Source organism: Echinops telfairi, unplaced genomic scaffold (genome assembly GCF_000313985.2).
Source record: "Echinops telfairi isolate 266 unplaced genomic scaffold, ASM31398v2 ScPeMD7_31;HRSCAF=116, whole genome shotgun sequence".
NCBI lineage: Eukaryota > Metazoa > Chordata > Mammalia > Afrosoricida > Tenrecidae > Echinops > Echinops telfairi.
In genome coordinates, this window is record NW_022103928.1 from 44,149,088 (window position 1) to 44,163,123 (window position 14,036).

The following is a 14,036-nucleotide window of genomic DNA, read 5'->3' on the forward strand; positions in this document are numbered from 1 at the left end:
AGAGAGGCATGCTGGGGTTTTTTGTTGTTGTTTTTTTTTTTGTGCCAAAAACTAGCACATTGTGATGATTGCGTGAGCAGGTGCATTGTCATGGCAAAACCAGTCCCCCATCTGCCACAAATCAGGCCTTTTTTGTCACACACTGTTATACAATCTTTTCAGAACCTCTAAATAGAAAGCTTGATTAACAGTCTGACCGGTGGAACAAACTCCAAATGCACTATCCCCATCATATAAAAAAACAAAAAACAAATGAGCATCATGATCTCTGATTTCACTTGACGAGTATTTTTTGGCTGAGGTGATGGCATTGATGTTTCCTTTTGGGGACATAAGAATAGCACCATGTCTCGTCACCAGTAATGACCTTGGGAAAAAAGTCAGGGTCACTTCAGAGCTGTTCTTTCAAAGCTCAGAATGTTTCCACTCAACACTCTTTTTCCTGATTACTCAGAACCTAAGTCACAAATTTCACAGCGATTCTTCTTATTCCCAAAATCTTCATTTAAAATTTGCTGAACTGTGTTCCAAGATAGTCCAGATAACTTCCTCATCTCGTCAATGGTTCATTGTCAGGCTTCAAGCTCAAGTGCATGAATTTTGTCGACATTTTCGTCCATTTGGGAAATTGACAGAAATCCAGAATGAAGTCTGTCATCAATTGACATTTCACCTTTTTTGAAATGAGAAAACTACTTGTGCACTTTAGTTTTTCCAATAATTCTGTCCTTGTAAGCATAACAGTTTCTGTGGCATTTTTCCCGAGGAGGAAACAAAATTTCACAGCCACATTCTGTTCTCTTAAATCAGCCATCACAAAAAATGAGGCTTGAGCAAAGTTGCTAATAGGAAAAAATTCACTGTGACCAGAGAGAACCTTCCCAGGTGACACCACTGGGTGCACTATGCTCGCCTAGCAGGAAAAATGCTTACTACGAAAGCTCTGCCCAGCAGTGCTTTTTCTGGTTTATTTTGGGTACCCCCTCGTATATACATTTCACATAGGAAATTTCTAAATAGGCTTGTTTATGTGCTGTAAATACATCCAAGGATATATTTGCATCTGTGGGGCAAGGTTCTAAAAACATATTAAGCATCATCAAACACCTTGATTGAATCAGTCACTGAGCTTGGAGTTTAGGACTTTAATCTTAGGGAAATCAAGGTCAATTGGTATATTGTACTATACCAAAGATAACTTTATCTTATCTTAATCATTTTATCAGGGGCTCTTTCCATCACAATCCATCCATACATACATTGTATCAAGCAGATTTGTACATATGTTGCCATCATTTTCAAAACATTTTCTTTCTACTTGAGCCCTTGGTATCAGCATATTTTCCCCCTCCCCAACCCTCTCTCCCTCATGAACCCTTGATGAGTTATAAATTATTATTTTTCTCATGTCTTACACTGACTGCTGCCTCATTTCACCCATTTTTCTGTTGTTCGTTTCCCTGGAAGGGGTTATATGTCTATCATCATGATTGGTTCCCCCTTTCTCCCCCTACCTTCCCCCAAAGACAATTTTCTATATTCTACTATGGCCTACTGTGGTATTAAAAGCTTGAAAGTGGCCATCTGAGATCCAACTATTGGTCTCTTCATCTGGAGCAAAAATAGGACAAAGAAGATCAAAAGATTCAAGGAGATAATTCATTCAGAACTCTAATGAACCACACAGCCTTCCAGTACCCTGAGACCAAAAGAGGTAGAGAGTGAATACCTACCACTTCTGATCAGGATCATAATACAAAGTCCTTGACAGACAGGGAAGGAAAAAAATGTAGGGAAACATTCAAAATTATGTTTTAAGACAACCGAACTTAACTGATCAGATAGAGATTGGTGGAACCCTTGAGATAATGACTCTTAGACACCCGTCATGTTTGAAACTAAGCCTTCTTTCAGAGGTCAGCGTTTTGCCAAACAATAGAACTAACTATAAAATGAATGGGAACATGAGTGAGGGCCATATTCCTCTGTCCACTCAATCATCTGAGACCAGCAGGGAAGCATTTGCCCAGAAACATTGCTCAAGGGTAGTAAGGAAGAAGAAAACCGGACAATTGGAAATGGGATACCCAGGGAGGAACTGAGAAGAGTGCTGGTACATTGAGGAATTGCAACCAATCTCACAGAACAAAATGTGCCTTAGTTGTTGAATTTTATAAAGCCCTCAGTAGACTGACCTACACTACAATAAAGAGTTCAGTAAAATATAATATCCACAAGCTGAATTTGAATCAGGAGTAAAAATAATGAGTAAAAAGAACTTTGGTAGCTAAGAGTTTGAGAGTTTTATAAGTCTTTTAGCATCCTAATACACACATGCACACACATACGGAAATTATACATTGAGGACTATATGATTTAATGACTCTGGATTTCTGAAATTAAGCATATTTATTCTTTTAAGGGAAAGTAAATGCCACAAGGCAGTGTCTCTCAAATTTTGATCATGGACTACACCAAAATTATACAGAGGTTTGTTAGAAATGCAGGTTCCTTAGATTAATGCAGACCTCCTGAAGAAGAATACCTGGAGATGTTTCTATTTACTCATATTTTTGGTCAGCACCATGCATGATTGTTACATGTATTTAATGCTGTTTAAGAACTTTGTCAGTGGAGCAGACATAGATCAATTTAATACATTGATAAAAACCTTGAGTAAAAAGGAATGTATAATATTATGGAATTGAATGCAAATCTTCATCGATAACATTGTACATTGAAGAACTAAAACTTCTAAGAATGTATTTGTCAGATTCTTTTGAGAAATTTCAAAATTGGTACGAAGCATTGTTGAAGTCTGAGGTGTCTGATGTTCATTATTCAGCAGTATTTGTTAAGAGCTTATAATATGGTTTTCAAAATTAAATCTCGCTCTATCAGAATCGTATCTCTACCTATTAGCTACATACTGATAAATTTAGTCATATATAAGGCAGACTGTGTACTCTTCTGCTGAGTGTAACAAAGAAGTGGAAGTTACAGTCCCCTCTTAAAAATTGAGTATTAACAAGGGCTCAAGTAGAAAGAAAATGTTTTGAAAATGATGATGGCAATATATGTACAAATGTGCTCAACAGGATGAATGTATGGATTGTGATAAAGAGCTGTAAGATCTCCCAATATAATTATTTGTTTAATTATGTATTATGGTTAATGGGGACATTAGGCAGGGAGTGATATTTGAGTTAGATTCTAGAGCGTAGAAGATAAAAATACATATTCTGGACTTGAATAGTATGTGAATATGTTTTAAGTTTATCATGTCTTGATATATTTAAGAATTTGGTATAGAGAAAGTGTTGCCATATAAAGAGTGATTTTTTATAACTTTAATTACAATAAATAAAACTTACCAACTACTTTTAACCATACAAACTATTTGTTGGCCAGTCACTAGTTGTTTGCTTTAATATTAGCTATAGAAATCTAAAAATATAGGAAGCTTCTTAGTTGAGATACATCCTTTACTATTAAGTAATAGCTGATATATCAATTATTTTCTTAATAAAGATTTTTAAAAAGGGATGGTTTTCTTAGAATTTATGCAGTAGACCTAAGTTTTGTTGTATTTGTAGCCTAAAGATTCAAATTACTGTTACTTTATTTTAAACAATGTGACATATAGCAATAAAGCCCAGAATTGGACTAGATGCCTTATGTCGGTCTCACTAGTCTTTGTGGAGAAAGTTACTTATTCTCAGTATGTCTTAATTTAATAAAAAATAAAACAAGGTTTTCTGAGCGTACACACTTAATAAAAGGGATTAATGTGCTTGCTGCATAAGAAAAAAAATGGGCCTTTTGTCAATATTTTTGCTGGAAAAGACCTTGTCATTACTTTTGTCTTTCTTGAAACAGAAAACTCTTACACACTTAAATTCTAAATTCTCCTCATTTCATACTAGTGCTTTCTTTTCACAGGTTCCCCTTTGTGGGTCAGTCAGTGACTGGAACACAAAACAGTGAAGGCCAGAATCTCCTCCCACAGGCAGTGACTCAGGTAATTCTGATTGTAACTGGTCACTTTAGAAGAATGCTGTGAGGTTCTCACCACATTTGACTTTTAGGCCATTTCTAGGAAGTGTTGGATTGGCTTAGAGCACTGCCAAATATGTTACTGGCTTGGCTCAGCAGAAAGGCAACGCTTTTAAAAGTTGACTGTAATTTCTGAAAAGACCGTAAGATACAAAGTAACTAGAAACTAATAGCCTAGCATGTTTTGATTTGTGTTTGGGTTTTTTGTTTTAACTTCAGAAAGATATTTTTGTATCCTGAATTTTGGAATGGATTTGTTAAGCTTAAAATGTAAACTACTATAAATAGAAAATAAGGATATGATAAGTTTCTTTTAGATACAGATAGACCTGGTGGCACTGTGGGCTAAGCACTGGGCTGCTGCATTTCACTCACCAGCCACTTCTCTAGAGGGAGATGAGGCCATCTGCCCCTGTAAAGATTCACAGTCTCAGAAACCCTGTGGAGTGGTTCTGCTTTGTCCTATGGGGCAATATGAATCAGAATCGGCTTAGATGACAGTGGGTTTGTGGTTAGGTTCTACTTGTATTCCTTGGAATAATTTAGCTTTTTGAATAGTTACCACTTATAATAATCAGGTTTAAGTGTGAATTTTTAAATAAACTGTTCCTAGTGTCAAGCAATATATCCAGGGAGGTAGAATTGCCTATTTCATATAGTATTTTCTTAAGGTTTTAAAAAAATATTTATTAGTATCTAAGAGAAGAGAGAGAAAGCTACCTACTTTCTCTGGAGAATTTCCCTTTTTGCTCAGACTTAATATGTTAATAATTATATTCCTTTCATTGCTAATTGAGAGATGGATACAAGAGGGAAAGCATAGGCTTTGTACTTGGGATTTTAAAGAGAACAGTTCTATACATTTCCTCTGCGGTATTGGCCAAGTTCTCGTAATTCTGTTTTTTGCTCTATTAAATAATCCACCTGTTTCGCAGTATTATGAGAATTATACACAGTGCATTCTGACTACTATTATCATTCAGAATCATTACTTACATATAGCTGATGTCTAACAACTTAGTTTTCTGACTGTTGCCAGAGAATTGTGAGATTAATAACTAATAATTCAATTTTCCTGAAATAAATCAGGTATTTCAATAAGAAATAAGACTTATTTTTAATTCATGTCTTTTTCTTTTATGTTCATTATATGCTAGGGTTATTAATCTTGTTATAAATAAATTTATGTTGTAGAGTGGAATTTTTTGAGATCTAAAGTCTGTATTTAAATGAATCTAGATACAGAAGAAACCATATAGATTTCATCCAACAGTAATTGAAGACATGGCACTCTAGTTTAACTAACATTCAAAGCACACTGCCATTGATTTGGTTCCGGCTCTTACTTACCCGATGGGACAGGATAAAACAGCTTCTTTGGGTTTTCAAGACTATAAATCTTAGAGGAACAGCAAGCCTCATCCTTCTCCCCTGGAGCGGCTAGTAGAGTCAAACTGCTGGCCCTGGGAGTTTATATTTAAGTCACTGTGCCACCAGGGCTCCTAGCATAATGTTGGCAATCATTTGCCCTAAAATTTAGTTTCTAAGGAATAATCCTTTACCTTGAACATAATTGTTATTTAGCTAAAACCTAGGTAATATAACAGTTCAGACATCATTTTCAGAAATTTGTTGTTACCACTAAATTCACTCTTCTTTCTAATGACATTCCAAACTCTAAAGGTTAGTTTTAGAAAATTACAGTTTGGTTTTTTTTCCCTTCCATTTCTTTTCCTTTCATAAAATTTAAAGTTATTTTTCCTACTTATCTGAAATGTGGAATAAACCTATTCATAAATTTTACTTATTTTAGGATGGCAGTATAACACATCAGATATCTAGGCCTAATCCTCCAAATTTTGGTCCAGGCTTTGTCAGTAAGTATAAATCTAATAAGTTATGTATTTTCTGGGGATTGCTTATAGCACTATATTTGTATTCTTCTAAAAATGTGGAGTTAGGTCAGGTGCCCTCATCTTTACCAAACACCACTACCCTATACTCTTTTCAAAGGCATGTGCTTTCATTGTTCTTTCTTGCTATGCATGAAAAACTATAGATAGAAATGAGTGTTTTAATATAGAAAAATGATCTTCCCAATTCTCTTCAATATTGTTGTTGCTATTGTTTTTGAATATAGATTAGGCACCTGAACATTTATAGAGTTGGGCCACTTCCTGCTCTAAAGGTTGTCTTCCTTGAGTGGCAAGGATCCTAAATGGGAAAAGCAAAGTGTGTAATATGCATAGAAATAAGTTGGGTTTAACAGCATGGTGTGAGGGTCAAGTACACAGTGGACCATTGAACCCTTCCTTTGTAGTTACCTTCAGGGGTCCCAAGGTGGTTCAGTTAAAGATCTCCCCAAACTAAACCTTTCTGAAATCTTCAGACTGTTTAGCTAACTTTTTTTCACCATTATTTTTCATTTTGCTCACCTCTGCTCTCCTGGTTCCAGAAACCAGAAAGGCTTTCCTTGCGGTAGGTCTCATTCTACCAGAAGCAGAACTTCTGAAATCTTGTGAAAAAGCCTGTTCTTGAAAAATGCCCTTCAAATTCAGTAGACTGGATTCCAAGTTCATACGTTACTGGAACTTTTGAATTTAGGAACAAAACCAAAGTCTGACCTTTTGAAATCCCCCCAGCATTAATTATAATTTGAGAATATATTTGCATTAAAAACAAGGAAACTTCTGTAACCAACTGGCTTTTTCTGGCTTTATTGTGCCCATTGGCTTTGGTTAGAGTCTTAATGTATGACAATATTCTGTTATCGTTCTGTTTTCAACCAATGTCCTTCCGACTATTGTATACATTCACTGATCTGTCATGTAGTGAGTCAAAAAAGCATATTCAGAATTTCACTACCATAGATGAGTGGTTTTGCTTTTGTTTTTTGAGTTGCAATGAAATGCCCTTAGAATAAAACAAAAATATTACACGATGAAAAGAGATAGCTATCTGTGAGAGTATCAACAGCAGTCATAAAGGTGGAAAGTATTTTACCTTAATTACCTTCCTTTGCTTAGGTGCAGGAGTAAAAATTACAAAATTGATTAAAAATATCAGTGTTTTAAATTTAATGAATTTTCTCTAAACACTCATAAAACATTTCTGTTTTTTAAAAAAATTCTGTTTAGGGGCTTTCTTATTTATAAAGAAATTGGAAAATCCTATAAATTAAAGAAAATGAGCATAGGAAATGATTACTTAATCCATGGTCTGAGTCTTAACAGATTGTGTCTTAGTTTTGTTGAGAAAATTATCTCTCCAAAACCTGTTAAATTGTATTAATAAGATACCACTTACTAGCTTTGTTCGTGAGTTAGAAAGTTTGATAGTTCATTAGATAAAAAACATTTCAGTATCCTGCTTCTCTAAGATTTGATTTAAAGTATTTTTAAAATGTTAAGTGTCCTAAACACATTCTTTGGCTTTCAAATTTACTTTTTAAAACTCAACATATTAGTCAAATATTTGATAGAGTATTTTAAAATTAGCCACTAAGAGTCTGTGGTACAGCTGCAGTTCTTTTTTTAAAAAATTGATTTGCTAACTTTTATAATAGAATCTTTAGAAAACACAAGATGAGTTTAACACAAGAAAAAATTAAAAAATTTTTTCTTCAGATGATTCACAACGTAAACAATATGAAGAATGGCTTCAGGAGACTCAACAGCTTCTTCAGATGCAACAGAAATATCTTGAAGAACAAATTGGTGCACATAGAAAATCTAAGAAGGCCCTTTCAGCTAAGCAGCGTACTGCCAAGAAGGCTGGGCGTGAGTTTCCAGAAGAGGATGCAGAACAGCTCAAGCATGTTACTGAGCAGCAGAGCATGGTTCAGAAACAGCTGGAGCAGGTAATAAGTATGCCAAGTGGAAATTGTCAACCATTAATCAATACGACTTTTTTCATTGATAATACAAGATTGATGAATAGTGTCAAATGGCCTATAAAAAGTGCACTTGAAAAAAGACACAGGCCAAATATCAATTATTAACAGAAGAAATAACATTGGCAGTCCTTACTCTAGAGTAGTAGTCACACCGCATGTTCTGACTGAAGGCAGTTGAAGAGATTGTCATATTTTTTATTTAGAGTTTTTTTTCATCCTGCTCAGCAACCCTGGCATAGTTGGGAATGTTCAGTTACTGCCCTGCGTCGAGAAAGCACTGTGGAACGGCCATGCTGTGCAAGCATCTGAGATCCTTCAGCTTTCTTTGGGACAGATCTTAAAGGGGGTTCCTCACTTCAGTAGGGAACAAGAATCCGAAAGTATCTTTTCACTTGCAGTTGACCTTTTCTTTACCATATACTTTGTTCTCCCTGGTCTGATGGAATTTATTTGAGGTGCTCTATTTGTTTTTTATGAGGTGTTTCTTCCCCCTTCTAAATGTTTTCATCTTTAGAATACACTGGTATATCTTATGTAAAGGACTTCATAAAAAAATATATAAAATCATTTTACTGTGAATCTTCCGTTATAAACTTAGATGTATTTCAAAATTATCTAGCTGAATATCTATCACACCTAAAGAAGTAAAATTTAAAACTTTTATTTAAAATAAAACTGCTCAAAAAGAATTCATTTCTACACCCAGGTATTTACCCAAGTAAACGAAAATCCTAAGTTCATGTAAAAAAGCTGTCATGAATAGTTTTAATGACTCTTTCATAATCACCATAATAAAAACTAGAAACAACCCAGACAGATGCCTTTCAGTGGTGAACCGCAAACTGTGGTGCATCCAGACAGTGGATTGGGGGAAATTACCAGTGTTTTCAATTTAATACATTTCCTCAAAATATAACATAGAATTAGTCCTTTCTAAAGCATGCTGGCTTCGTTCCTGCCCTTCATTCCTGTTTAGAGCCTTTCTTAGCTATAAAAAAAAGGCAGTCTTGAAAACTAGTGTAGGAAATGATAAACTTAATCCATGGTCAATTACTTACTCCATGGATCAAATTTAAAAAATTATTTCAGAGGCATTATGCTCAATTTAAAAAGCTGTTCCTCAAAATTTATATTCTCTATGATTCCATTTATCTACATTCTTCATAGTTATTAGGGGTTAGAAATGAGGGAAATTAATTTGACTACAAAAAGGCAGAAGTAAGGAATTTTTAATTTTCAGCTATATTATTTAAATTTCTCAAAAATTATCTAAAGAAGATTAATAAATAAGATAGTATATGTGAAAGTGTGTACTAGAATGATCCTTGTCCAGAAAGCTCTCAAATTTTTATTGAGTCAGTTTTCTCTGAATCCCCCTTTGAAGTGTTTTTAAATATTAGGCAATTTTATATGTTTTAAAAATGAAATTTTAACATGTTTATGTGCTAACCGTTAAATCTCACAGTTATTGTAATCTTATGTGTTAGTGTCACTCTTAAGACATCACAAATAATTGCTTACTATAGAATTGTAATTTGCTGTTTCATCCTACTTTTGATATGTGTTCAAAATTTTAATGACTCGAGCAACAATCTTTCATTATTAAGAAATTTGTTTTTAGAATTTCTGTTTTTAGTGCTCAACTTATAAAGTTTTATAGATGTTTTTAGAAAAATTCTATTGTTAAAAAGTACAGAATGAGAAATATTTGGCTAAAACTTATAAATCCTTTTTTTGTGTGTGTGGTGGTGGTGGTGGTGGTGGTGGTGAGTTTTGCCTTTGTTTATACAAAATACTTTTGCTTCTAGGATTTAGTTGTCTTCTGTACAAGGCTCTCATTATCAGTCAATTTTTCAGTTAACTATATGTAATATAGTTAGTATATGTAAATAAGTAATAATTAATTTCATTCTAGATTCGTAAACAACAGAAAGAGCATGCAGAGCTAATTGAAGATTATCGCATTAAGCAACAGCAGCAGCAGTGTGCAATGGCCCCACCTACCATAATGTCTGGTGTCCAGCCCCAGCCATCCTTGGTTCCAGGAGCCCCTCCACCTTCCATGAGTCAACCCAACTTCCCCCTGGTGCCACCGCAGCTGCAGCACCAGCAGCACACAACAGTCATTCCTGGCCATACCAGCCCTGCAAGAATGCCCAATTTACCTGGATGGCAGCCTAACAATGCTCCTGCCCACCTGCCCCTCAATCCTAGAATTCCAGCCCCACTTGCCCAGTTGCCACTAAAAACCTGCACATCAGCCCCAGGAACAGTGTCAAGTGCAAATCCACAGAGTGGACCACCACCACGGGTAGAATTTGATGACAATAATCCCTTTAGTGAAAGCTTTCAAGAACGAGAACGTAAGGAACGTTTGCGAGAACAGCAAGAAAGACAGCGAATCCAACTCATGCAAGAAGTAGATAGACAAAGAGCTTTGCAGCAGAGGATGGAAATGGAGCAACATAGCTTGATGGGCTCAGAGCTTGGTAGTAGGACATCGGTGTCCCAGATTCCCTTCTACAGTTCTGATTTACCTTGTGATTATATGCAACCTCCAAGGCCCCCTCAGCAGTCCCCACAACACCAACAGCAAATGGGGCACGTTTTACAGCAGCAGAATATACAAGTATCTGTGAATTCTCCCCCTGCTCATACTTTCATGCAAACAAATGAGCGAAGACAAGTAGGACCTCCCTCTTTTGTTCCTGATTCACCATCAATTCCTGGTGGAAATCCAAATTTCCATTCTGTTAAGCAGATGCATGGAAGTCTCTCTGGGACCAACTTCCAGCAGTCACAGGTAAGGCTTCCTTTTACACCTGCATTACCAGAAGCGCCTCCAGTAACTAATAGTGGTCTTCCATGTGGCCAGGACTCCACGGTAACCCATGGACAAGGTTACCCAGGATCAAACCAGTCTCTCATTCAGTTGTATTCTGACATAATCCCAGAGGAAAAGGGGAAGAAGAAAAGAACAAGAAAAAAGAAAAAAGATGACGATGCAGAATCCACCAAAGCACCATCAACTCCTCATTCAGATGTAACTGCTCCGCCAACTCCAAGTGTCTCAGAAACTACCTCCACTCCTATTGTGAACACACCCAGTGAGCTTCCTCAGCAAGTAGAACAAGAGACAGTGGAACTAGGAGGCCCACCAACCCCTTGTACCACAGGCAGCCAACTGTGTACAGAATCCGAAAACAAACAACTCACTAGTGATGGTTCAAAAGGAACTCCACACCAACAGACTCCTGCAAATCCAGAGGTGGATAAGGTCTCTTTGGAAACTCCTACCAAAATTGAAGAGATAAAACTAGAACTGGCTGAAACAGAGCAGTGCCCTAGCCAAGATGAGCCTAAATTAGAGGATCAAACCAGTAATAAAGTAGAAGAAAAACCTGTAGTCCATCCTGTCTCCTCAGCAAAGAGTCCTCCTCATCCTGTTGGGGCCCCTGCTGCCAAAGATGCAGGGAATGAACTTCTGAAACACTTGTTGAAAAATAAAAAGTCATCTGCCCTTTTAAATCAGAAAGCTGAAAGCAATTTTTGTTCGGACGGTGACTATCGAAAAGATGATAAACTAACTGGGAAGCAGAAACCCGCTGAAGGATTGGTAAGTTTGAAGCTTGAAAATGACCACTTAGTTTTTTTCTTAGTTTGTTTACAGTAGACTGTCAACATCTATAGTAATTTTAATGCTGTTTTGCAACCTTTTTACTCTAAAGCACCATTGTTATATTGTTACCTCTGAATACCCCATTTTTTAGTTATAGCCCTATTAAGTAATATAACTATATTAAGCAGTGTTTTTATTATATACAAAGATTGTGGAAAATTGGAATCAAAGATAATTGAGTTTTCCATTAACATTTGAAACCACTCCTTGTGTATATATTTTTTTCATTAAGAATTTGTAATGTATTCCATATGTAATATGTACTTGATTATTATTCCTCCTGAGCTGATCTAACAAAAGCAAAGAAAGTAAATGATTAGATTTGTGTGCATATTTTTATTGCAGTTGAGACTTAATTTTCCTAAGCAGAAAATAGCTTAAGCGTCCCTATTAATACCTTTTAGATTCTCAGAGAAAACTCATATTGAAAACTCATTGTGTTAACCATGTACTAATTCTGAATGTCATATAAATTTAATCTTATTATGTGAGTGCAATTTTGTCTTGGTAATTTTCCATGTGTGTATTTTATATGTATAATTTTTAAAGCCATTGGCTTATATCATCAACATTTTACATAGTTTTTTAATCTTGAAATTATGAAACACGTGGTTTGCTTATATTTTTTTCCTTTACCTAACAAGCTTAATTATAACACTTTAACAAAATTCCTTCTTGGGCTCCGCCCCACCATCCCCCTCCTCTCCACCCACTCTACCCCCTAACCCCCAATTTCAGCTAACTACCTTGAGATATTTCCTACATTGAAGTTTCTAAGTCATGAGAATTGGTCTGTTTATTAGTTCTTGTAGCATATTGCCTCCTCTTTTAAAAGTTGCAGTGCTTCTCAAATTAGGATTTATCATTTTATAAGAATAGAGTGCAATTTAATTGCCCTAATAAGAGTTGTTCCTCTCGTTTCCCTTATTTATTTCTCTGACCATTCCTTAGAAAATGAATGACTAGATTTCTGTAACTTTTCGTAATTAAGGTTTTTTAATCATATGTGTTAACAGTAAATCTGACCAAGTGTCCAGGTGAGTAGCCATTTTCTCCAGTGCACCCTATGTCTATAAGAAGACCAAAGTACTTGGAACCCCTGAAAGTCCTCTGATTTTACCTTTTCATGTATGCTGCTACTTCTGCCTCTCTCACTCAACTTTCTTTTATACATATGGCCAACATCTTTTCATCTTTTAAAACTCAGTTCTGGAATCATCATCTCCCAAGATGCTTTTTCCAACTCAAGCAGTCTTTAATGTGTTTTGATGCTCTTTCCATGAGCTCACATAGCAGCTTCTGTAGTACCATTGCTTGCTTTTAGTTGCTATCGCGTCTGTTTCAGTTCATGGAGACCCCATGTGTGCAGAGTATAACTGTTTCTTAGGGTTTTTAAAGCCTTTTGGAATCAGGTGGCCAGGCCTGTCTTCCTAGACACTTCTAGGTTGGTTCAAACCACAAATCTGATGGCTAGTGATTGAGGATTAACTGTTTGTTAATCAGCAGTATCATTTCAACTACTTAAATAGCTCCTTAAATAGCATATGCTACATCTTCACTATCTTTATATCTTAGTACCTAACATGTCACTTGGCACATGGTAGGTCTCGGTACTCAGGGTAGTGAAGAAACACTGCTTTTTTTTTTTTTATGTGGAATGACACAAGATGTTATGATAGAGAAAGAGGTGAGGTCCGTTGCATATGTGTAAATATTTAAACCCAGTGGCATAGGCTCGTAGTCATTTGGGAGGGCAGTGAGCAATAAAGCATCCCATTGCCATCAAGTCTGTTCTGTCTCACAGCAACCCTATACAGAGTTTCTGACGCTGTAAATATGTGAAGGACCAGATAGCTTCACCATTCTCCTGCATAGCTCCGTTGTTGGTGGCACCAACCTTTTAGTTAGTTGTACTTTGCTTACCTGACAGCTACACCAGAGCTCTTAGCAAGCAGTAGTTGGGGATGGTTTGCTAATAGGGGTAAAGACTCCTTACCATAGATTCCTGATGCTCTGCTATTCTGAGCACATACAATTATACTGGAGATGTAGTTTTTTAAAAATTTTAATCATTTTATTGGGAGCTGTTACAGATATCATAACATTTCATAGTTCAATCACACAAGCAGTATTGTTATAATTTATACCACAGTCCGTTTAAAAACATTTTTCTTTTTGATATCAGCTCCCCTCTATCCCCACCACCCTCTACTCTACCTCCCAGGAACACCCCCTACCCCCTTTGCTTTTCCTATGATAGTTTTTTTTTTGCCATATCTTACACATTCCAATATATTCATTTCACATACAATTCTATTGTTCGATCCCCTTGAGTGGGATGCACACCTTTCCTGATTTTACTTTATTTTATTTTATTTCTTTTTTTAGGGGCTCATACAACTCTTA

General features: G+C 36.0%; 1 protein-coding gene across 1 annotated transcript in view; it reads left to right on the top strand.

Moving 5' to 3' along the window:
* KMT2C (lysine methyltransferase 2C) overlaps positions 1 to 14,036 on the top strand; it is a 270,207-nt gene that overhangs the window by 210,720 nt on the left and 45,451 nt on the right. The window contains exons 39-42 of the mRNA XM_045289870.1: positions 3,943 to 4,021; positions 5,870 to 5,933; positions 7,683 to 7,915; positions 9,867 to 11,567. Of these exons, the coding sequence (XP_045145805.1) occupies positions 3,943 to 4,021; positions 5,870 to 5,933; positions 7,683 to 7,915; positions 9,867 to 11,567 (2,077 nt within the window). The remainder of the gene's footprint in view (positions 1 to 3,942; positions 4,022 to 5,869; positions 5,934 to 7,682; positions 7,916 to 9,866; positions 11,568 to 14,036) is intronic.